The sequence below is a fragment of the Orussus abietinus genome, unplaced genomic scaffold (genome assembly GCF_000612105.2).
Source record: "Orussus abietinus isolate OABI.00-Male unplaced genomic scaffold, Oabi_2.0 scaffold1, whole genome shotgun sequence".
NCBI classification, from domain to species: domain Eukaryota; kingdom Metazoa; phylum Arthropoda; class Insecta; order Hymenoptera; family Orussidae; genus Orussus; species Orussus abietinus.
In genome coordinates this window covers 71,049-95,895 of record NW_019396017.1, presented here as the reverse complement: position 1 = coordinate 95,895, position 24,847 = coordinate 71,049, and the positions used below count along the sequence as shown (strand labels likewise).

The 24,847-nt window shown below is 45.0% G+C and overlaps 3 protein-coding genes and 1 non-coding gene across 5 annotated transcripts; all 4 read right to left on the bottom strand.

The window, feature by feature from the left end:
* Positions 1 to 134: 134 nt before the first annotated feature.
* LOC105698075 (ubiquitin-conjugating enzyme E2 N) lies at positions 135 to 4,662 on the bottom strand. 2 transcript variants are annotated; one of them, XM_012421996.1, is made up of 4 exons: positions 4,388 to 4,662; positions 3,239 to 3,327; positions 2,872 to 3,129; positions 135 to 2,601 (listed from the first exon to the last, which is right to left on the bottom strand). In XM_012421996.1, exons 3-4 carry the CDS (start codon positions 3,114 to 3,116, stop codon positions 2,391 to 2,393), a joined length of 456 nt encoding a protein of 151 aa, XP_012277419.1. In that variant the 5' UTR covers positions 3,117 to 3,129; positions 3,239 to 3,327; positions 4,388 to 4,662; the 3' UTR covers positions 135 to 2,390. The 2 variants fall into 2 exon arrangements, with proteins under 2 accessions (XP_012277419.1, XP_012277420.1); XM_012421997.1 differs by lacking the exon at positions 3,239 to 3,327.
* Positions 4,663 to 5,419: 757 nt separating this feature from the next.
* Positions 5,420 to 5,492, bottom strand: Trnar-acg. The gene has a single exon. It is a non-coding gene; the product is annotated as a tRNA-Arg (tRNA).
* Positions 5,493 to 5,696: 204 nt separating this feature from the next.
* On the bottom strand, positions 5,697 to 6,621 carry LOC105697934 (UPF0488 protein CG14286). The gene is made up of 2 exons (XM_012421678.2): positions 6,488 to 6,621; positions 5,697 to 6,290 (listed from the first exon to the last, which is right to left on the bottom strand). Exons 1-2 carry the CDS (start codon positions 6,509 to 6,511, stop codon positions 5,808 to 5,810), a joined length of 507 nt encoding a protein of 168 aa, XP_012277101.1. The 5' UTR covers positions 6,512 to 6,621; the 3' UTR covers positions 5,697 to 5,807.
* A 2,469-nt stretch (positions 6,622 to 9,090) lies between these two features.
* On the bottom strand, positions 9,091 to 22,432 carry LOC105697862 (lachesin). The gene is made up of 8 exons (XM_023434713.1): positions 22,427 to 22,432; positions 22,238 to 22,366; positions 14,142 to 14,388; positions 12,492 to 12,665; positions 11,151 to 11,279; positions 10,646 to 10,781; positions 10,401 to 10,558; positions 9,091 to 9,422 (listed from the first exon to the last, which is right to left on the bottom strand). The coding sequence occupies exons 1-8, from the start codon at positions 22,430 to 22,432 to the stop codon at positions 9,091 to 9,093; spliced, it is 1,311 nt and encodes a 436-aa protein (XP_023290481.1).
* Between the last annotated feature and the right edge of the window lie 2,415 nt (positions 22,433 to 24,847).

Sequence of the window (24,847 nt, the reverse complement as noted above, 5' to 3'; positions counted from 1 at the left end):
CTAGTTAGTGGTGGGATTGCCCTGTCTAATCGTAACCAGGCACTTGACAAGGGAAAAAATTGGAAAAATATGTAGAAGGAATTTAAACGCATTTTCTTGCGTCGAGCTTAGTGGCAGAACTTCAAAGTATGATCTCCGATGTATGCCCCAACGTTTATTTATTTTTTTTTATTCCTGAGAACTATTTTTAATTAATCTTAATACGAAGAGCAACCTTCTGTTCAAATATTAAAAAGCATTGCAACAAGACGAGGCTTCCTTAAACAATCTAGTTTATTATTACACCGTAGTTACAATTATTATTAATATAGTAGCGTCAGAATCATGTCTGTGTACGTGACGCGTTCGGTTTCCGGTTTTCCGTATTATAAGTTGTAAATCCTTAGACATTACATTCGGCACTAATGTCAATAATGCAAAAAAGGAGGTGCATCCTCGCAACAGCCTTACGTTACAAATCATTTTCCCATAAGCACGGTAGATTCGCGAATCATACCTCTCGCCACATCGAACGTCCTACTAATTCTTTACACCGATTCCGTCAATCGCTTCTTAAATCTGTAATCCATACAATTCTTCAATGGTTGTCCAACATAACGTGCCTTCTACATACCGCAGTCTACGGAAGTTAATTCACTTGTATACCAACTGGTTGCATAAAGTTGAAGCCCTTCGGAAACTAAACATAACGCGACGCTCTTCTATCCACCTAACGGACCCGCGGTAAAAAACACATAACATCCAAACTAAAAGCGTGACAGAAATAATTTATCAACTACACGTACCCCTTTCTTTGTCGCGATACCCGAAAATGCTCTCCGTGATTTAAAAGTGTAATAAAACGGGATCGTTACATCCACATGACGTACAAACAGTCGTTATCGGTGTCGATGTACCCTCCCCGTTGATAAGTTACTTTTAATTAACCGCCTATAATCGCTTCCTATTTTCTTAATACTTTGGTCGAATTAAACCGAACTGTGTTCCGTAACTATGCCCCATCTTTAGCGCAGCATTCTTTTAGCTTATTTAACCAGTTAGCTGTGTTTGACGAGTATACTCGGCATGAAAACTCACGTTTCAAATAGGTCGACACAGTTAACTGGTTAAAAGTGTACTACTGTACTTGTTACAGCTGGTGCTTGACGCGTACATGATTACGAATTATATTTACGATGTAACTAAGTTAATTTCACTAAGCACGGGTGTATTGCCAGAGATAACAAAGACACTAACGGTACAACCTTTGGAAACATTGATAAACGCACCCTGTTGGAAACTCTTTTACACAGTCTTACACAGTTTGGTTAAAAATATTTGTTTAAAACAAATGCGCGAGAGGCTTTGGATTACCTATTGACCTGCTCTCATTGTTCATCTCTCAAATTATTCATCCATTATCACCCAGTGCACATAGAATTATTAATTTGCTTCCTTATTTTCCATGATTTTACGATCATGTCTTGTGCCGTGTAACAAGTCTCCATGTCGCAGATTAATAAGTTAACAGATCAGTAAATTGGTTTAGGCATTGATTAATAATCCATATATTTGCACGTGTATCTATTGAAGGCATTGCATCGTTATCGTATTCGCTTATCGGTAAAATTGAGACGTGGCCAATGCCGAGAGAAAACACTTCGCGTGTACTGCGTTAACACATTCGAATAAATTAGAACTTGTTCGCCAACGAGAGCGACTTAATTTTGGAACTTATTTTCCTGATGATACGCTAGAACTATTTACATCGTAACGATAGTAGGATCTAAATGCAACCGGATGCAGCGATGCAGACGAGATTCCTCTAGTATCTAAAAAGAAACGCACTACTGCAACCGTAAACCAGTGCAGAAGTTACGGACACTGTACCGCTCGAAAAGGTGTAGAGGCTCGATCAAGGAATTCTGAAAACTATAGCACAACCAGTTAGTATAATGTATTATCTTCAAGAAAATGCTCTGCAATTCAAGTTCTCGTACTTTTTTTTTCTCTCTCTCCCTGAAACACGGTGACAGAATTGCGGCGAAGGCGGGAAGTTAGCGGTTTTACAATGTGACTCGTGGTTGAACATTAGGAATTTGAAGACTATCGTCAGCTCCGGTCCAAAGTTATGGTTAGATTTTACAGTACCGGTAGTTATTCTAGACTGTCAACCGTGGACAAATATTCCGTTAACAGAGAATTTAAAAGGTTGAATTTGAGCGTGGAGTCTCTGCAATTCTGGCAATGTAGAAAATACAGTCCCGTACTGTTAATTCTTACAAAAGTTTTATTGTTTCAATAGCAAAATGATGGGCACAGGGTGCAGGGTACGTAGCTGATGTGGGACGAGTGACCGGGGCAGGGTGTCGACATTGCATCGAGCTGCAGATGTTTCGACGAGGCTGAGATCAGTTGTCCATTGCATATCTACGGGTCCACTCTTTGGCATTGCGTATCGCTTCGCTTTCGTTTACTTTCCAGAGTTCTGCTACGTCGTTTGCCAAAGGATCGTCGGGGTTCGGGGCGCTCAACAATGCTTGTATGGATAGCAATACTGTCCTGATCTGAAGTGCAGGACTCCATTTATCCTTGAGAATATCCAGGCAAATCCTACCCAGTCTGGCATTCAATTAAACAAGGTTTAAGTAAATTGTCTCGTTCGATTAAGAAACTAGTTTTATTTCATTCATTCTGTTCGATGCAAATTATAACACGAAATATTTTATAGGAACACGTGAGAACTTCCTTAATGAAATCTTTCGGTTTGACTGTAACGTCATGCATTTGATAGATGAAAGTTGGAACCATTCATTGTCCAATTTAAAACAGAAGGGTTGTAAATATTTAACCATTTTCTATTATATAAAAGTGTGGAGTTTTACATCTTACCTGTCTATATTTGGATGATAGATTTTAGTAATAAATCTAACTTTTGGTGCAGACATAGGGTAATCTTCTGGTAGGAACAATTCCAGCTTAAATAGTCCACCCTCGAATGGCGAATCCTCAGGTCCCGTAACAATTACGTGAAAATACCTAGCATTTGTATCATCAGGTACAGCACTGATACCAGGGACCGGCTCTTGCATCAGTCTCTGCGTTTCCTTAATGATTCTTCGCGGCAAGGCTGCCATTTCTTCTTAAGCTCTGTTAAAATATGTCTAATTAATTCACCAAAATTTTACATCAACTTCGGAAAGAATATTTCAGTAATCATTGACACACTGATTCATTAAGAAAACAAAAAAATACATACATATAATTTTTGGAAATAAGCCCGTTTCCCAAAGAGTCTGGTAATTTGTTTGCTGGTTCCAGCCTCGTTAGAAATTCTATTTCCCAGTACTGCGCAACAAAATAAAAAATTAATACATAATGAATTTGCAGTTTTTTATAATAATCTATTCCCAAGGTTAGCAGAGATTTTTACAATACCAGTGATTTCTTTACCAATTATAATTTTTTTAAAATACTCATGAAAGCCGTCTCATGTATAACCTTTTAATCAGTTAACTGTGTTCGATGTGTATACACGTCGGTAACCCGTAACGTTACAGTAAATTCCGCAGTTAACAAGTTAACCAATACATGAATGTAGATATTGTTTAGAGCAAAAGAACACCTGATGGGAAATTCAAGTTAGATGACTTGGTAGAATGAAAAGCTAATAAGTTACCACTAAAATAAAACTACCTTTACAAGAGTATTTAATTTATAAACGCCTGTCACCTAACAACCTCTTAGAGGCTTTTATCTTTGGCCAAATAAAATGATTCCTTGGTTAAACCCTGGTAAGTATATCACAAAAGAATGGAATCCATCGGCATCAGATACTATCGACATTAAAGTCTAAATCAAAAACAAGGTACAACAGAATTGCTCTCTCCTTTATGCAAACAAGAGACGCTTTAGAGAAATGTACAGCGCTTTCGTTACAACTTAAAAACTGAAGACTACGTTCTACTAAACGAGTACCTATTACAAATCCATTCTCGCATCACCTGAAAATTAATATACCATCCCTGACAATTGCTCTATCAAAAACTAGGAAATGTCTAATTCACCACCATCAAAGAGATGTTTAAGATCTGTCAGTGTCAAGAGAATAATTTGCATCGGAGACCGGGCAGAGAGGTTACTGCAATGAGCACTTTACAGCGATGAATCCCATCGAACCAAACCTCAACTAAAACTGCATTAGTCCAAGATAATTATGAAGATCGTACCCAACGAACCAAAGCGTACCCATCATTAGCAACCTCCTGAGACCGCGATTCGGCGCGACTAAACAAAGGAAATAATTAACCAAACAATCGTCTGAAAAATACACCGCGAACCGCGTGGACGTGGAATCGACGCCCCTGTCGACCCGCTAATTATTCATCGGTATCAAACGAATACGTACACAGGAACGAGGGGAAATATGCTCGCGTCTGCCCGTGCTAGTGACACCCGTCCGCCGCCTCCGGTGAATCCTGCAGGAACTGGCGGAACTCTCCGTGTGGAACTCCTGAGAGTTCTCGGCGAGCTGCAACTCCTGCGATCGTCGGCTGGGCAGCCGACGGCTAACCGGGCTGCAAGCTTGCGAGTAAATCACGAAAATTTGCGGTTAGACCCACTAATTGAATTTCCGCACCTAGAAGTGTGTTGTATCCTTCACGGTCGCTTCCAGCGATTCATCTTATCGCACGTGATGGCGCTGCCTTACTGCTCGCTCCTTGACTCACTGCGCGAACCAATTTACCCATTTTCGTCGGTTCGGACGGTAACTATCCACGAATGTTTTACAGGGAAAAATTGTCTTCCGGCATTGGATAAATTTTCAGTCCCAGAAGAATTACTGAGTGAGCCGATTTCATTTCCTTCGTTTCTCTTTTTTGACTTTGCACCGTCCAATGAGCGATGCTAACGCGCTTGCCATTTACCGCATGCTGAAGTCCACGCAAGGTGGATTTCGAGGAAAGTGTTGTTTAACCTCTATCGATTGTAAAATCTTACATTGGGTAACGTCGATAAAACTTGAATGAGCGTACAACTTTATGAGGTTTCTTCTCGACTTATTGAACTTGAACGGCCGACCGGTCAAGTTCGGGTTGCACGGTTGAGAGGTTACATTCGGAGATTGATGCCGTTTAGTGAAATTTGCATCGTTGTTCTCAGTCTTGTTTAAGACATTGATGTAATTAGTGGATTAAAAAAATTAATATGATTACTGTATTCATCTAGGATGTTGCAATTGCGTTAGAAATGAATTTCGAGTAGGAGGCGAATAGAAAGCAATCGATCGCTAATGGCTGTTTCCATCGGCGATGTAATCTATATTTCTAAATGACACTAAAATTATTTTCTTTAACGAGTTGAAAAATGATGCAAAACGTTATTTTTATTTATCATTCTTGAATTAATTGAAGAGGTGCTGTATTTAAGTTAAAAAAAACGATCCTGCCAGGATTCGAACCTGGAATCTTCTGATCCGTAGTCAGACGCGTTATCCGTTGCGCCACAGGACCTTATAAACACCAATGTTCTTTTCTACATATTTGACGGACTAATTGCACTAATAAAAAAGACCAATTCCAAATAATCAAATCTGATCTAAATTCAACTATTGTTCTTCATTTTGTATTGTACTTATCTTTTATATGTACAAAGAAGTTGCTTTTGACTTAATATTGAAGGGATCAAATTTCTCTTCATGTATAAATTACATATAATCTGTTAAAGGTTGTATCGCTATGTTATTATTAGATGTCATTGCATGAAGTGTATAATATGGGTATGGAAAATATACATAAAGTCTTATAATTATAAATGGCTGATTAAATTTACAAAACAGGTGGCTGAAAATTAAATTTAAATGAAGACCCTAAACTGGGTGTATTAAACATAGTTTTAACTTCTGCTGGGGTAGATTCATGTATCACAGCCTTTCGTAAAAATAAAGATTCCTTATTTTGTTTGGCAGGTTTTGAAAACTTCACAATTGATGCATTCGTTGATAGCCTCTTCTCTTCTTCTGCCATTTTTGCTCTATAATCTCCAAAAGTAGCTCTCATAATTTGTCTCTTTTTAATTGGTGGTACTTTGTTGCTCTTTAATGCATGCACATATTTGTTAACATTTTGCTTCTGTTTTTCCTGAAGTTTGACCTTGTGTAATCCAGATTCTAGCTGTTGAATACACCAACATAATTCTAACTCAAATTGATCTTGAAGTGCCTCGTCAAGTACGTTCGAAGAGCCTACATCTTCATTGTTAGCGTTTTTTGAACTTGATGCTGCTACTTTTCCTTCTGAAGAACCTGTTTTCTAAACAGAGATTAAAATCATTAAAAGCCCTGATTCACGGAACAACATAGACATCTTTTGCTAATGGGAGTAATGTCAATTGCATCTGAAACTGGCTCGTGCACGTGGCATTCTGTTTTATCGGCAAAGCAATTGTCTAACCTATCAATCATTAAACCGTAAAAGCAGTCGAAATATACATTAAGGTACATTTTTACCGGCACATTCCTTTTTGGCGACATATCAATGTGAAAATGAAACCCACTGAAAAGTGTGTTTCTGTAGAAGACACTAAAAAAATGAATCGCACGCACTTTACATATGAACTGTTTCAGCCTTAGAAAGGTACGATGACTGAACGAATGTGAAAGCTAGATGGCGGGACGCGAATTTTTTGGACTGTTTCCTATTCACTCCGTATGAGAGCAGCACAGAACAAGATTTTCTCTGCATCTCATCGGAGAAGTTCTCCAAATATGCTGCAGATGGAGCCATAATATATATACTTCGTTCCAAAAGTTCCAGAAAGGTGCAGCACCGAAGGTTGAAACACATCGCCGCGGTTCAGAAAAATTTATGGCGGGAAAAGTTTACCGAGAAAATAAATATGAAGTTGCAATGCAAAGTGAAGAAACAGGAGCACGAGAATGTCATGAATACACTGGCTGAATATATTTACACGAATCTACAGTACTTGACAGTCTTTCTTGCCCACCCCAAGAGCGTGCATGCGATTTAACAATTATCATGACTGCTGCCTTATCTTATTCGAGGAAGTAATCATCGTGCAATAAGTCACGTCGTATAATTTATTTGTCAACACGTTACTTTGGCAAAGCAATGTTATTAGTCAATTTGAGCACACTTTCTCGTCGTATTTTATACATAATATATTCTTCTATAAACAACAACATTCTTTAAATATAATAATTATAGTATTATATTGAGCTTCGTTTGATGATGTACAATCAGTACGTATGGAAAATGCGAGAGTGAATGTCGCATGTAGATATTTATTTTTGAAGAATTCCTTTCCTAACAATTTTTCGAGCCGCATTCGTCTGAAATCCTTGAATCAAAGTAATCGAAGTTACGTCAATCATGCCTGACTTTTTAATGACGGTTAAATTCTACCAACGCGATGCCTTCGAAGACGTAGTCCTAGACGTAAAGTAACAATTTTTGACGTCGTTTATATTTAATTTAAAAAGATGATATGAAGGGTCCCTCAACAAATTCTACCCTCCGACGAAACTCCCAACCACGTATATACAATTTCACCGAAACGGAACGATTTTACAAATTCCACGGTAAACCTTACCTTATTAGAGCTGTGCGATCGGTTTAAAAATGGCGCCTCTTTAAGGGAATACGCGAGATGTAAAGTAAAATACTCAGAGCAACATTGACCACGTACCGTTCTATAATACTTAATGCGACGTTATACGTATTACAGATATGAATTTAATACGGATATGGCGTGATTACACAGTAGTTGTCTCGTTGATCGCGAAACTCGTTCGCCTCGACAATAGTACCTCGACAAGTATTACCTCGTAGCTCCTTAAACCTAGGTCAATACACTAATTATTTGTCTGCATTTGATTATGAACGATGAGGTGATTCCGAGGATTTACAAGAAATCGTTATTAATCACCTTTACGGTGGGGCGTTCGCTTAACCAGCAAGGTATCACTAGGGTGATAGATTCGACACTCGTTTCGTCAAGATATGAAAGTGCCTCGCACCATTGATAGGAGAGGTCCGAAGGGTCACTTTTCGACCCCCGATTAAGCACTGCGACGATAACGCGACCCGAGTGCACCGGTTGACGTCTCCCTTAAGTCTAATCCGATTACACTCTATCGTTGAATACAGTCTCCGCAATTATGCAGACCAACCGAAACCGTTTCTACATAAAAACGGCCTCCCTCGAGGAGAGCTTGAACAGGCATAAAAAATACATTCATCGGCATTTTTCCGTTAAGCTCTACCGCGCCGCCTCGCGGCGCTCTTCGTATTACAAATTCTAGCGAAGGGGAGCTTGCGACATTACCGACTAAGCCTCGAACTAACCGATTCCCCTTTTAGTCTGGCGTACCAAGAGAGTTGTGAAAAAAGAATCTAGGCTGGGAAATCAATCGACCTGGACTTTTCACACGGAGGAAACGACCCCCTGTCGGGATAAGAAATTCGAGTGAACGATATGCTCTTTTAGTAGGTAAATTAATTCGCTATCGTAAACTAGTCGCGTTACAGGTTGTGCGGGGAATACGAACGAGCAGGCCAGGAGGAAGAAGGAAGAATCTACCTATATAAGAATCCTTAAGGTGATGCGAAAGGGTCATTCTGTACATCTATATCAAAACGTCAAAATATTTATAAAACTTTCCTCCAAGCTCGGTGCACCGAATTGTTTGAAACTTTAGCACGTGATTATGGAGGCCCTAAGGAAGAACGCGATGCTCATGAAATCCTATTTATCCAAGACTACACCTAAGAATATATTTTTTTTTGTGGAAAAATGAAATTTCATGCCTTGTTTCTTAGAGCCTTCATAATCACGCGCTGAACTTTCAAATTATTCGGTGCACCCAATATGGAGAATAGTTTTATATATATTTTCACGTTTTATATGTATATGGAATGACCCTTTCATATCACCTTAACGGTCCACCGATCTCGATGAAATTATCCGTCGACTAGAAGAGACTATTTCGAAGCCTGGAGTCTCAACTCGCGGCAGCTACGAGTCAACGATCTGTACACGAATCCCTTAACCCTTCCGACCCATTCTAGACGCCCCGGGTCGCCAGAGGGATTACCGAAAAATCAGAAAGAAGAGCATTATGTACATCGTGCACGCACGATTTGCGACGAGGAGGATGCACCCGTTTCGCAGATTCAGGACGTCGTTCTCCTTCAGGGCGTTCTTGTCGCGCTTCAAATGCGCCCGCGGATCCGCGGTGGTGGTCGTGGCGTACTTGCTGCCGAAGATGAGCCTCGAAGTGCTCTTCTGCATAGCCGGGGTGCTCAGCTGGTAAGACATCCGACCAAGGGTCGTCAATTGCGCGGATTTCCCTTTACTTCGGTTCCCCAGCTTCTTCCAGTTGATCGGCGTGGCCTTGGTGGGCAGGGTGGCCGGTTCGATCTCTAAAACGCAGAAATGACCACCCGTGAGTTACCCCATAAATTCGGTAGACAACATAAATTCCACCTAGCACGGCAATTTACGTCCAACTTTACCTGGAACGTATCATTTCGCGGATGTTTAACTTTAAGAGTTACGTGTTATTTCGGTTTTCATCGCAGGTGAGACTTCCGCGGTGGAGGACCAACCCCGAAGGCGTTGTCGGTGGGACGGTGGTGTTTAAGCGCTACACGCTGGGGCTTAACCAACTATTTGCATTTCATCCCTTCGACTCGATGCGAACAATTAATTGAAGAAATACAGCGACGAAGTGCAGTCGCCACGTACTGCCACGGGGAACTGGGAAACGACTTCTCCCCTGCTTGCACTCACCATGGGTAAACAGTGCTCCCCCTACGTCATTTAATTGAATCGCTATTTCAGCTGGAACGTCTCTTTCGGGGGATGCTCCTCAATTAACTAGCCAAGTTTGACAGTATTTTGGATTTCAGGTGAGAACGTGCGCGTCGACGTTCGGGCATACCGCGTGTCCCACTCTAACGACTATTTGCGTTTCATCCCTTCGACTTCCTGGTCCAGACAATTAATTGAAGAAACACCCCAGCGGTGCGCGACGATCGCTTCAGTATCGGGAAGCGGAGCCGTAAGAGTAGCAAGTAGTTTCCGCCACTGTTCACGGGCGCACGATTCCCGAGGTTTAATCAAATTGTTACATATTAACCCGTGCATCCGAGTTCTGGGAGATGAACTTCTTCAATTAACTTTCCGTATTTCTCGTCACTTTAGATTCCACGTCCGCGTCAGCGAAACCGACCGGCGGCGTCGCGCCTGCGTCGAACGCGCCCTGGCACTACACGTCCCGGCTTAAACAACTATTTGCATTTCATCCCTTCGACTCGCTGGCGCGAACAATTAATTGGAGAAATACCCCGACAGGGTAGGGAGAGCCGAAAACGCGTTCGCCGGCAGTTCGCACCCACCGTAGACCCTGAGGGTGGCTTCCGCCTTGCTGATGCTGGAGGTGGCGGAACACGTGTACTCCCCTAGGTCCGCCTTCTGCAGGCCCCTTATTTTCAGCTCGATCGTCGCCTTCCATTCCTCCTCCAGGTCCCAGATCTCGAGGATTTCATATCTTCCGCTACATCAACATAATGCGTCCCATTAGTCCCGAGCCGCCCCCGCGTACATATCGCGGGCGCAATAAAGTGACCGTTCCGCGACGCACCCGCTCATGATAACCTGCTCACTTCTTTTCCAGAAGTTGATGGTCTTTGGGAAGGCCTCGACCAGACACACCAGCGACACGCTCGTGTTCAGGGGAGAGCCCAGCAGCTGGTTTGCCACCCTGGCGCTCGGCGGAACTGAAGCGTACGTCGACATTTGTCAAAACCAAGCCCCGAGGACCCAAGCGCCGTTTCCGGACTCCAAACGCGCGCCAAGCGGAAGGATATCAGGAAATGGAGGTACCTAGCGTCGAAATTGATTCCACCGATCGTTCGACTATTTTCCGAGGTACCCAGGAGAAATTTTACAGAAAGTGACCGTGGATCGAGTACGGTTATCCCGATCATGTGTTAACGTTATTCTAAACACCTGGTTTGCCGGTGGGCGCGCTCTGGACCGGAAACGAAAATGCTCGAGGACCCCCTGGTGTGTCTACAATTTGGGAAATTCCACGTTCCCCGAGAGCTCATGTGCGATCTCGCGTGGAACCGTTCGCAAATACTCACAGTTTACTCTCAGATAGACCCTTTTGCTGACAGCCGGAGGCACGGCGTTCTTCGCGATGCATAGGTAAGCTCCCATCTGTCGTCTGTCCACTCTGGTTAAATCCAGTCGTTCGCCTGCCGGGTTGTCCACTGGAAAGTCGCATTACTAATGAAAATTCTTTCCACAGTGGCCTCGCCTCTCCTCGCCCTTGCCCCTGCGATCAGGTCGGCGCCCTAGAATGGTCGGAATACTTTTCCTCCTTTGGAGAGGAATTTTTTTTTTCCCCCGACCTAACCTCTGGACCAAGGAAGACGAAGGCGAGTATCGAGCTCTCCGCGATCGAACCTTCCCGCTGAAAGTACCGAAATGTTTCAAAGTACTAAGAGGATTACGCGGCCGGCTAAACCTCGGGAACGAGAACTATTAATTGGAAATCAATCAGACGGTACGCGATGCCCTCTTCGTCTCAATCGAAGACGTGCGATCGCGGCTCCGGAGGAGGTATCGCTTTTCCGCCATCTTGGAGCGCCTTTCGCGGCTGAAATACTTTTTCCAGTTTTAAAGGGAATGTTTTCTTTTTTCTCTCTCTGACCTACTCTACCCACGACGACCAAAGAAGACGACGGCAAGTATCGAACTCGGAGCGTATCGAACGCCGCCGCGAGAGTATCGAAATGTATTGAAGTACTAAGAGGATTACGCCGGCAGCTAGACCGCGGGAACGAGAACGAAAAGGAACAATTACGGCCCTGCTCGACGTTGAACGTTGTTAATTGAGAATTAATCCACCGGAAGAAGTCAACAAGTGGACGGCCCCAACGGTTGGCGGTTGATTTAGCGTTAGAATTATTTATACCCTCTTATCGGATGACCAATGCGTTGTCGGGTGGACGGAGCGAGAGGACTCCATCATTCAGGATGCTGAACTGGACGAGCCATGGCTTTTGGAAATTAAATCCACACCGAAGATAGTGCTTGAGCAGCGAGCTTAAACCGCTGCAGATTTCCAGTCCCGAGAGTTAATACTGCACAGAGCCGTTTGAGAATTTGTCCTGTCAATATTTACCGCAGGACGACGGCAGAGAGTTGGGCGTTCCCGAGAAAAAGCGTCACTCCGGACTCGCCAGGTTTTTGGAAAGTTTCGCGAGGTAGATGGAAGTCAATGGACTTGCGAGCAACCAGGCAGGAAGGAATAAAGTTCGCAATTAAATTTCGGCCTCGAACGCGGACGGAACGTCGATGAGATGGTTTGGGCAAGGAGAGGGCTCTTTCGAATTGATAAATCCATATTTCAGGTACTCCATCTTCGAAGGAGTCCAGCCTCCGGCTTTCCCTTCGAAGGATTCTCGACGATCGCTCACCTTGCACCAGCTGGTCGTATGCTCCTCTCATCAGTATGTACCTATTCTTCTCATTCTGCCAGGAGATCTGAGGGGGAGGTCTCCCGGAGGCCTTGCAGACCAGGGTTGCGTTTTCGCCCTCCGTGACCGAGACCTCGCTCTCCGACGTCCCGGTGGTCAGAATGTCAGGAGCGACTGCAACAGTCGTCCCGAGGGTTAGGAAAGTTATTTACTCGGCAAAAGTCGTCCGGGATGTTTCTCGGTTCCTGGAGCGTATTTTCCCCTTCGGCCTCCCCTTTATGTTCCCCTTCGGTTTCTTGCCTCGTAGCCCTCATCGATAATGGCGCCTTATGTTACGGCCGCTCATCCCGGAGTCTGCGGTCCCGGCAAGGAAAGGGCCCGAGGTAATCCCTAAACAGAGGTCCCTAGTCCTTCGGGAGCCCGGCACTTCCCGGGGAAACCATTATTGGCCATTACCGTAGACGCCTATCGCTCTCACGCCTTTCTCCGGGCCTTTAGGGATCCGAGTCCGGTCACGGCGCCCCCGATGGATGCATAGGTGCGACTTCCGTTTAATAAACAATATATCACTTCCGGTTACCTCCGGCCCCAGGGCGCGGACGTGACTCACTTTTGTTGCGGCGCCCCTTAGGGGAAGAGGGTTTTCCATTTGCAGGTGATCGCTCCTTTCTGAAAGGAAGCGACTTTTCATCTCACGGGGGGTATCGAAAGAAAAGGACGGACCGCGGAGGGGCGGGGAGGAGATTCGCCCGGAAAGAAACTCGGTAGAGTTCCGCGCCAAATTGCATTTCGCGACGCGAGCTCCGGTGTATATATACGTCCAGGTGTATATACCTGTACTCGGGAGATTCGGTTTCAAGGGTGAACACGAATCGGAGTAATTTCCACGACGTAAGCCCGCGTTAAACGGAAGGGCGGAACAATCGTAACTATGCGCGTTAGGACGGCCTGGAAATGCTCTACATTACGCAGCGTTTATTTGTTTCCCCCCTGGAAAACTCCTGCCGTTCGCGGGACGCGTTTTCCGCATTTCTCCAACTTTAAAATTGCCCCTTTATCACTTCTCCCCCCCGGTCGGATTTGGCGGGCCCCTAAAACATCTTCCTTCCCGTTTCCTGCCCCAAAACAACCCTTCTCTTAGGCGATTCGAGATTTCCGATCTTGCAAAAATCCCTCACCCTCGAAATCCCGACTCCTCGTTCCACATCAACCAAGCGGAAGCGCGAATCGTCCGGAAATCCGCAAAGGTACCTGTTTTAATCATTCCTCCCGATTTAATATAACCTCCCGCACGCGGAAATCTAGGCTATCGGGACGGCCGCAATTAATTGCGCGGATTGATAGTATGCGGAACCGGCGGTTTCATCCGCCGATTGGGTCGAACGTATTACTGTACTGATTTGAGCAACTGCACCGAGCGTACTTGCGCCGCCGTTACGCGGGTGATTTACGCAGGCGCGTTTACACCGCGGGTTTTATCGAGTCCTTTAATCTGGAATTGAAACGAAGGTGCATATGGACAGGTAACCTCTTGCTAATGCGCGCACCAACTGGCAAGTGACAAATATGTGGAATACAGGTTGATTTATAGCGTGGCCCGTTTCTATCCGCGGCACGTTCGCGGAATGCGTGAGGCGCAATTAGACATACCTAGGACGTCAACGCAGCCCAGCTGGCTCAACATGGGCTCCGTGTTGACTTGGCACATGTAACACCCGCGGTCGCTATCTCCCAGCTGCCGGATTCTCAGCCTCCACGTTGTCTCTTCGGCCTCCCTCGAAAGGCTCTGGTTTTTCGGCCTCACGTTCTCCAGGGAAGCGGTGATTCTCGACGAATGAAGGACCGTTCGCTCACCTATTGATAGGATCGTCTGGTCCTCCGCCCTGAGCCATCCCACCTGGTGAAACCAAAAATCCGAGATATCGGTCTGATTATGACGAGGGGTTATCACTATTAACACATGAACACTGACGTGAATTCACGTCTTTTCAAGTTCTATTCCTGGTTGCCCGCTGACGTGAATTCACGTCGTTTTAAATTCTATTCCTGATTGCCGCTGACGTGAATCACGTCCATGACGATACACGATACAAGTTTGCGGCAACCAGTTTCAGAATTTCATTATTTTCCCCGGTACTCAGTATTTGAAACGGAAAAAATTTGCCGCTCGCGAATGTGTTAATGAGGATGTTAAAGTTACGTTAAAGAGGTCTCGCTTATGGAACTTTTCTCCGAATTGGGTGTACCGAATGATTTTAGAACTTCAGAACATGAATATAGAGGCTATAAAGAAGGTTCCGACATCTATGAGATTTCAATTTTTACGAAAATTTCTTTATAGATATTTTGCAAATTCTTTATAAGAAATGAAATCTCCGGAGTTTCAGGACCTACCTTAGGGTCTCCAATTCACGTTGTAAAGTTTGATACGATTCGGTACACCATACTCGGCGAATACTTTCAGCAACGATTTGACTTCTCTGATATGTATACATTGACTCTTTCATATCACCTTAACACGATTATTTTCGATATTGTGAGTGCCTTGATTAATTGGCGCTTTAAGATCTTGCTCACGATGGACTCTCATATGTGCTTTGAAAATTTGACTACAATGTATTATTGTTGTGGTTATTGCTCCGTATTGCCAAAGCCCGTAAAGTTTTAAAAAATTCTCTCGCCAACAAATGGAAAACAATATGCGGTATCCAAAAGTTTCGTTTGTCGTACTCTGTATTAAAATATACCGTTAAGAAAGGGTTAAGGACTTTAGGTGGAGTTATATCGTTTTTACAGCCAGCTCTATTGTGGAGGGTGAATATTATACATTATTAACGAGATAATGAAGATTCTTGAAGTGCGAGATAATATAGTGGTGATTTGTAAAAAAAAGAAACACTTACAGGGAAGTTATTCTAGCGTTTTGTTAAAAATCGTCATTCAGGCGGAAGCCATTATGGTGGCGTTTTATAGTTAAAGGGTTAATTCTTCTTATATTTTATTGGTAAGGTGGTCAGATGAAATTTCCGTTAATACGTTTTTGCAGAAAATTCAGATTGAAGGAAGACGATTTGGAAGGAGTCTCCTTTCACGACCAGCGAGTAATGGTCCCCCACTTGGCAGGGAATCGCATAAGTGGCCTCGATTTCTTCGGACTCGAAATTCTTGTTTCCGGGGAAGTTAAGTGGCAGCATCTACCCGATACGACCGAACGATTTCGTTTAACTCAAGTTTACTCGAAGCGAATAAAATGCAGCGGTTCTCGTGAAACGGGGAGCGAGATTTAGCCGTACATATGTATGTACACGGAAAAGAGGAAGGCACCGGAGAGCTGCAGGGGAGACTCGCAGCTTTTCCGGGGAAAATTTCGGTGGTATATGTCCCTATTTACAGATACCGCTTATCGAGAGACAAATTCGTTCGATTTCCTTTACGTTTATTTTACGGACCGGGCCCCGGTGTAACAGGCGGTCATTTACCGGGGTAATAAACATGCCGTGCTCTCGTCGGTGTACATAAATACAGAGATATTCTACAAATTCCGCAGGATGGGTGATACGCGAGATGCCCGCGGTTATTTAAGTCGCGGATATGTTCTTCCCTCGAATTAATTTCACGATTTTTACCCCATTAAACGAATTCCCAGTGATTCGGGGGCCAAGGCGGAAACGCTCGCTCCTTGAGTGGCTTATCAGAAAGACGAATGCCTTCCGTCTTGGCAGACTTCTTCACCATCGAAAACTACTTTAAATCTACTCTTTCCGCCTCGCCAGCAAACAAGAGCTGTCTTGTAGGTAACCACGTATGTGGCTTTTGGACTTTTTCCAATGATGGCGAGGCGGCCTTGAAATCTTCTCCACGTCCCTTGGGGAAGGTTAGGTGCGCGTCCTCCTCCTGGCACTCGTCTTCATCCAAATTCGGTATTACTAAAAATTGAAACGGAAATTTCTCCCGTATGTATCTCCTACTCGTCGCAGGACGTCGCATCGTGTGTTGTACTTTTTTTAATTCCATCATAATTTCCTAATTTTTCATATTTCGTCAATTGACAATCGGGTGGTTTCGGTCAGCAAGCGGTACACGGAATTTGTCAATACGCTCTGGATATAGGTGGTATATACAAGATATAGGAGTGGTACTCGCAAACAGGCCATTATTCGTGGCAGCGCGTGCACGTTGGGCTATCTATTGTCGGCTGCAGCCGGTCCGGCAACTCTTACAAACGGCACGACCGACCGAAGAAATTGCCAAGTTTTCATTGAACTTTACCACGGAGGTTTCCATGCCGCATTGTTTACATTATTGAAAACTCTCGCGAAATCCAAGGCGCCCACGCGATGGTCGAAATGGAAGAAACACCGGCCCGGTAATTATACTTCGTGGCGTGTTCATGCCCGCGAGTCAAGGACCGCATCGAATTAATATCTTTAATCCTCTCTGGTGGAAATGTTTGTCCACCAGGGGGTAATACATTTTCGTCGGGGATGAAACGACTGAACTTAACGCGCAAGTTTTCGTACCGCGGGGGTAATAACTTCATTGATTTTGAGGAAAGTTCGGTAATTAGAAGTTCCCATTCTTCTCGGCCTGCACATAACCGTAACTATGTCTGTCCCAAGTTGTCAGTAATTCCCGTGATAAAGGAATCCGAGTGGATAGGAATATAGATCATAACTTCGACTACGTGTAAAAAATGTCGGCCCATGCCCTGGTTCTCTAGTCGGATAAATCATGACGTTGCGGATGAGGAAACTATGACCATCGTGTCATTTCCAGACATGACGCGACGGTCATGCATTTATTTTTACTAGTTACTAAGGTTATTTATTCATGTCTTTAGTAAACAATTTCTGGGAAACTCATGAAACACGTTGGAAGATAAAGGCGAAGATGGATTGTCGTATTAAATCATTCTTCCTAAAATCTTCTATTTTCTTCCCTCGACCTTCTAATGTTTAAAAATTGCTTTTGCTTCCATTTGTTTAACGCTAGTGTTTTATTTACTTTCCTGTGGGCCCGGTCTCGCCCCTAAACCCAACACGATGTATTCCAAGCTCTTATTTTTACTCATCGTTAGAGTCACCCAACGGGGTGAGAAATGGGTCGTAAAAATGACTAGGATTTACAGCACCTCGGGGATGCATAGAGATCCTGAAAAAGTATGCTCTGGGGTTGTCAAATGTTTGCATAGGTCGAAACTATTTTTGGCACCGACGTTGCAAAATATGCGGCTCCGCGTCCCCGGGCAAATCTCTTTCCCCCGCGGTATGAAAGATTTCGGTTTCCCCGTTCGCGTTGTTAGATATTTTGCAGAAGCGTTCCAATTACTCGGAAGTACTTCGCATTGTGAATTCAATGTGCGATTCGTTCATCGGTTAATCTCGTGGTCGGGTTTTAAAGCGCCCCTCGTTGGGTGATTCTCTCCGCGGCGGAAGTCACCGGCACGGGGTGGGGTTTGACCCGGATTTGAAAAAAGCAAAACATCCCCAGCCTGAAAAACTCATGACTCGAAAACTTGGACCCCCTGGAGCATGAAGTTCCCCTTGACGCCGCTGGGAAATGCAAAAATCCGCCGGTCTGCATCACGGAGATGAATCGCGGGAGCGACAGCGCGTAACACCTACGCGATTGTGCCACAATAACGAAGGGAAACGGGGGATACTCCCTGAAAGTGTAACCGCGGCTATTAAAATAATAGTAGACATAATGGCCGGAGTCTCCGGCAAGTCCCCCAGGGGCGTTATCCTTAAAGCAATTCGTAACTCCGATTAGCGGTTGGCAGGCAAGCACAGCTGTTGGACAGGATCGCCCGAGCTCGCGTATGCATTTAGGATGTGGAGGCTAACTCCTCGTCCTAAGGGTTACCGCTTTCGAAGGTACCTACCTCGCCAAGGCATAAATTCACCCTCCACTTTTAACGAAACGAAAAAAAAAAAAAAAGAACCTCACGAATACCGATATATCGCTCCCGTATGCGATACTCCCTCTGCAGGTGAAAATATCCCCTTCCGAATGGCGGCTCCAAAGAAAACGGGCGACTTGGCATCGACGAGTGCCTTCCATTGTTACTTCCAAGAAATATATAAAGAGGCCGAGAAACAAAAGACCGGTAGAAGGACTTCTCTCGAAGATGAGGCTGAGATCGGCCGGTGGGTGGAACGCTCGCGACATTCGGTCGGCCCGCGGCCCCTCGGCAAACGCGCCTCCCCCGTTGCAGGACACTAGTTACCTCGAAATCCTAAGTACTTTCGGTGGACAAAGAAAACGCGGGAGGGAGGGAGGGAGGAAAAGGGTGATAAAGGGTGGTAAAGGGAGGCAAAGGGAGGCAAAGAAGGTTCCTAGGAGCCGGGGATCCCCCGGGCTCGGCGGTGACTCCGATCAGTAGGTGGCGAGGCGCGACAGCGGCGACAAAGATCGTCCTCTCCGGACCGTCAGCGCGGACGAGCGGACGAGTCGAGCGGGTCCCGGGGCGGCATCGACGTCTGACATATATTTTCCCGAATTACGAGATTCCCCGTAGGCCCGCGGATACCCATCGGCGTAATATTTCGAGAGTCCCTGGGCCACGAATCTACGTTAGCGCTAAAAGATTGCTCCCCATACCCTTTCCTGCCATCCTCCATCCCTCTCCTCTTCCGTTCCATTGTAATCATGGAAACAATCATTCTTCTCTCTCTCTCTCCCGCCTCCTCCCCGGAGTTCCTCTCGTCCCGCTCCCTCTTAGAGTCCTCGCCGCCGTTCCTCTCCGTCTCGAGCCCTCTTTGTCGCACCAACGACCACCGGCGTTGGCCGCCCTCTCGCTCGCCTCCGCAGCAATCACCGATTTGTCTGAATAAGCCCCGGGCAAGTATATGCTTATGCTCGCTACCCCGGGGAAACACCGACTCACCCTCCCGAATGTTCTCGTTCATCGATGCTTAATGGAAACGAGAGTCGGTGTTGGATCCTTCCCGCGGCCGCGCATGGTCAGGCCGTAGAGTCGTTAAGGGGGCCGCGTGCACCTACCCACCTGCCCACCAGCCCTACCTGCCCTACCTGCCCCTAACTGCTCCCGGGGGACTTCGATATGATGGATACTCTCGTATATCGGTACCGACTAATTGCTGGAATACCTTCGCTTACTTCAAGAAGTCGGCTGTCTAGTGCGCGATGAGTCCATCCTTGCACTCTTTACAATGACGATGCGATCGTCGCTCCAAAATGCGTTCGGAAGGGTTAAAATAACGTCATTTTAATTAATACTCGATCCGATGAAATTAATTAAGTCTCTTTGGTGTAAGATAAATGCGTTCAGTATGATGGATACTCTCGTATATCGGTACCGACTTATTGCTGGAATACCTTCGCTTACTTCAAGAATTTGGCTGTCTAGTGCGGGATGAGTCCACCCTTGCACTCTTTACAATGACGATGCGATCGTTACTCCAAAATTCGTTCGGAAGGGTTAAAATAACGCCATTTTGATTAATACTCGATCCGATGAAATTAATTAAGTCTCTTTGGTGTAAAATAAACGCGTTCGATATGATGGATACTCTCGTATATCGGTACCGACTAATTGTTGGGATACCTTCGCTTACTTCAAGAATTCGGCTGTCTAGTGCGGAATGAGTCCATCCTTGCGTTTCTGTACAATGACGATGCGATTGTCGCTCCAAAATGCGTTCGGAAGGGTTAAAATAACACGATTTTAATTAATACTCGATCCGATGAAATTAATTAAGTCCCTTTGGTGCAAGATAAATGCATTCTTGTATTCTTATTTATGATGACGTGAGATTATCTCTTAGAAAATGGTTCCAAAACGCGTATGAATGCGTTCCAATAGCATGGACCTGATTAATACTCGTCTCGATGAAACAGATAGCAACTAAGTCTCCCTGGTGCGGGATGAGCCCATCCTTGCAGTTTTTACAAGGATGACGCGATGGTTTCTCTAGTATCTCTTCCAGGGTGGGTCCAATATGCGTCCGAAAGGGTTCCAACGGTGCTACCCTGATCGATACTCATCCCGATACAATTGATACCGACTAACCGGCAGTTCTGCGAGAAGTTCCTCGGGGAGGAAGAGTGTAACGTCGTTTACGGACATCCAGAGAAGTGTTTACTTGGAACACGCAGAAGTTTCCACCCGGAGAACATGTTCTGAGGCAAAGTGCCATACTTGGCGCAAACTACTCAGCGCCTCGTAGCGCATCCTTTAAGCAAAGTTTTCTATTATCTTCGGAGACAAGGGTCGAATGCGTAGGGGTGGCTGTCAGGACGAATAATCGAAATATCGTTACCTTAATGAAAGACCAGGACGATGAGTCGAAGCGAACATCTCGACGCGAATTCTTCACGTAATTAAACTTCGAGTGCTTCTAAGCACCGATCGAAAAGTGAAGGAAACGAGGCTAGTTTATGTCGAATCCAGACGATCGCAAATTGGAGATCGCGCTTCCAGGACGTATGTAAGTTCGGGACGATCGGAGCTTTTAGCAGCCCCTGGTTGGCAGTAACAAAGTTTGCTCGAGAGCGAGTAGGAAGACTCGAGGAGTCTTTTTACAACTCTTCCCAGGGCCACGAGGAGCTCGAGTTCTGGAGAGTAAATGTTCGTTTAACAAGACGACATTCGGCAGGTACGACTGCAAAATGGCGCGCCCTTTGAAGCGACTGCCGGAGCCCCGAGGTAAATACACCTGATTAAAAGGCACGACTTGATACACCTGATTAAAAACGGGGCATATCGGAGAACGTCGTCGCAATCCCTGGTGACTAGCGCGATGCAATTTTACTTTTCGCAGAAATCGGAACGAGCGCTCCTGTTTCCTTCCACCCGATGGAATCGGACCGGAGTGCAGAGAACTGCAAAAAGTCTTATCGGCTATAATACTCACCCCGGATGCACTTTGCTGCAATGCCCGCAATGTTTCTCAAGAGCAAAAATCCCGGATCGCGAGGACCTGGCTTTTCTATTTTCTTTTTTCCCCCGCCCTATTACGAGAATGCACCGAACGGTGTCAGCAAACATCCGCGCACATTGGACAATGACGTTGTTGGAATACTCTCGGCCTAGAATTTGATTGTCCGCGGTAAATTCGAAGTAAGTGACCTACTCTGGGGCGCTCCATAAGGAGATATCTTCACGTCGCCATAATAACCGAGGAGTTTCAGATAACACCGGTTACGATCCTTCTTTTCGCAGTACAGGACGTTTCGAAATTCGCGGCACGAACATTGCGCGACTACAATGCTCCTATAAAATGAGAGAATGAAAAAAAGAAAAAAAAATACTGGCAAAGTAGCTCCAAAAGTCAGCTACTTCCAGTCCGTCTACGTTGACGTGTCGTGAATTTGTGAGTCCTCGCAGATCCCATTCGAGCAAAGATTTTCCAGGTTGCGGAAGCTCTTCCGATGCACGAAGCCGGAGGCTTAATAATTCAGCCCGGGGATTGAAGTCGAATCGACAGAATTCCCTCCCTAGAAGCCGTTCTTGGCCATGAGTAATCTAGGTAAGGATGCCAGTCCTTTATATTTCATAGAAGGCCCTCCTGTATTTGCTGCAACTATAAGTACTTTGGTTACAGCTGGCAGTCCCTTATGCACTTCCCAAGTATACCAGAGATAATCTCCGTCCCTTGTATTTTATAGGCTACATAAAGATTTACGGTGCATCAATTTCGTACAGTGCCTGGAAATATATTATGCAGTCAATGCGCGGGGAGTACTTATTAAGCTATCGAAAGCCTTAATGGCTTGCTTACCTTGAAGGTACCTAATCCCTTAATGGTGCACAGGAGAATAGCTTCTCTGCCACTGGCCGCCGTGACGTTACCGATTGGCCCCGCAAACGCGGGATAATCTGCAAAGTGGAAGGAAAACCTGTGAAAACCCTGCGTCGGATAAACGATGAATAATTATGGCGATTAATAATTATAATACACGTCGTATACCGTCATTAACCGGATGGAAAATGTGTCGGGGTATCGACAGAAAGCTCATTCTTGCACCGTCCTTACGCATCTTCGTGGTATTCCGAACCTTTCGAGCACGCCTTATATTAGCAAATTTTTCTCCGATACCGTCAAGTTGCCCCTCTTTTTACTTTATAAAGGAACCTGCTTTACATCGTTTTAGTCGCGAACCTCTTTTATTTCCCATCTATCAGTTTTCGACGAGGCAGGATTTTGCATCTACTCGTCCTGTAATTTCTGTCACTCAAATCGCGACGATATCCTATCAATTTCTACTCGACTGGTAGCGATGTTATAATCGAGCTAATATCGATGTTAAATGTTCTGGTTTCAGGTGACATCGCGAATTGCGCTGCATTCATCGGAACGAAATCTATCACGTCGGCGCACACGTGGATGCCAAAGGCGGACTATGTGGGGCCATAGAAAATTGTCCTACCATTTAATAAAACGAAGCCATTTGTCTCTACGAAATCCACCTGAATATTACTCCCTGGATATGGTTCATCAATAAATCTTTTACGGCTGGTCAGATTTCGGATTGCCCGCTGATAGAATACGTTTGCAATCGTTCGGTGCTTTAAAGATTTTCCTTGAAAAATGTAAGAATCTTTGTGCACTCTTTATCGATAATTTCCTAAAACATGAATCTGTTGGTCGGTGTTTAATTGTTTATTTAATTATATATATCAGAGATGTGAAGGAAGTGAGAGAAATTTTATATACATTTTCTACGAGTTAAACTTGGGATCTGCTTCAAGGCTTCTGCAATAATTGCAGCAAGCTGCAATTGTGCTTCCTCGGGTGGCTCTCAGATCGTGATACTGACGTTCTCTTTTAATTTATCCTGCAACGAGAAGAATCTCGAGTCTAGCCAAGTCGAATAAATGAGCAAATCGCGCTGCTCGCCGTCCAACTCAATTGCGAGGAGCCGAAGATCGAAAAAGTCATTCGATTTGCATACGAAATATCAGTTGGAAGCTTCTGGGGTCGCCGATTTCGAATTCAGTGTTAAGGCCCTGAAACTGCTGAGTCGAAACGGTCGCCTCTGATAAGGAAATGTATTTCATTTGCATGAAAATTTGTTTTCGAGAGTTTCGAGAGTCTCCGGATCTCCGAATCAGTCGTAGAAATTGTTATTAAATTTAACTCGAAGGATCCAAAATGGCGGCTCAACCCGTGGAGATTTATTCTCGGGAATTTCAGGTTAACAGAAGAGGAACTTGAAAATTCTTAAGCCACGGTCGTACGGGCAGAAATATTCGATCTGACTTTTTCTCACTCGGAGATGGAATCTGGGGCAGGACATCGCGGGAAATTTTCAAGAGTCCGTCAAAAGGCATCGGCGAAGAAAATCCACGTTACGGGTACACCCGGTGCAAGTGTCGGCAAGCGACATTATGATAAGATATTCACTGGGAGAAACAGGGAAAGAATGGAATTTTCAGATTTCTCGTATCCAGAATGTAATATAAGGAAAGGGCGCGGGAAAATAGCGGGATTCCTGGAGAGAAAGAGAGAGAAAGAGAAGGGGGTCGGTAATTGAAGCCTCTATAGGAGCGCGGCGGTTGTGCGCGCCTACCTATATCTAGATAGGTTTTATTTTATGGCAGAAATATTCCCGGAGAGAAAAATAATTCAATCTCGGCGACCGCTCTCGGTTAGGGCACGTTCATCCTAACTCATGCCCGGAGCTGCCGGCGTGCCCAGGAATTAAGAATGCGAGTCGCGCGAGCTTGTGTTCAACGCCGAGTATTTATTGGTGCGGCTTGTCGCGAGCAGCTCGGCTGACGGAGTTACAAAAATGACATAATAAAACGTTTCTCGGTCCCCGGGAGCCATTTTGCGCGGCAAGGAATATCGCGAGGCCGAAAACGTTGAATCCCGCCTAGGGAAAAAGGAAAAATTCCACCCGACTGGAAGTGACTTTTCGGAGTAACCGAAATATCCGAAAGTCCACTCCGCAAGGCTCGAATGCAAACATATTTCATCACTGGCATAATTATTTATAAAATCCAATTTTTCCTCCACGAGCCGTCGCAATTTCGGATATAACGCGAATCAGTTTCCATGCCAACAACCCATAGAATAAATTCCCCTGGCCTTATGTTGCCTCTCCGCCGTGTAGATCCTCATGTCCACGGCGGAGCGTATCAGATTTGCATGCACAATAAATTTCAGGTAAAATAGATTAAAATTGGAGGTCCCTCGAGCCCACCTCGTAGGACGTGGTGCAAAATCTAATTCCCATCCCTAGCTGTCGAAAACTCAAGCGGGAGATCCAGCTCTCCATTTTTCGGGAATTTCTCGCCGTGCGAGATGCGGAAGCTCCGGCGAGGCGCGGTTTCTCGCGGCGTCGAAAAATTCCCAGCAAAAGAGAGGTCTAAGGAAACAATATAA

Excerpts from the sequence above, each read along its gene's own strand:
- LOC105697862 (XM_023434713.1), bottom strand. Across the intron at positions 11,280-12,491 it reads ATACGACCAGCTGGTGCAAG|TGGACAACCCGGCAGGCGAA; the intron begins GTGAGCGATCGT and ends GCGACTTTCCAG. Across the intron at positions 10,559-10,645 it reads GAGCAGGTTATCATGAGCGG|CGGAAGATATGAAATCCTCG; the intron begins GTGCGTCGCGGA and ends ATGTTGATGTAG.
- LOC105698075 (XM_012421996.1), bottom strand. The coding sequence starts at position 3,116 with ATGGCAGCCTTGCCGCGAAGAATCATTAAGGAAACGCAGAGACTGATG. Across the intron at positions 2,602-2,871 it reads TATCATCCAAATATAGACAG|ACTGGGTAGGATTTGCCTGG; the intron begins GTAAGATGTAAA and ends ATTGAATGCCAG.
- LOC105697934 (XM_012421678.2), bottom strand. The coding sequence starts at position 6,511 with ATGTCGCCAAAAAGGAATGTGCCG. Across the intron at positions 6,291-6,487 it reads CGCCAAAAAGGAATGTGCCG|AAAACAGGTTCTTCAGAAGG; the intron begins GTAAAAATGTAC and ends ATCTCTGTTTAG.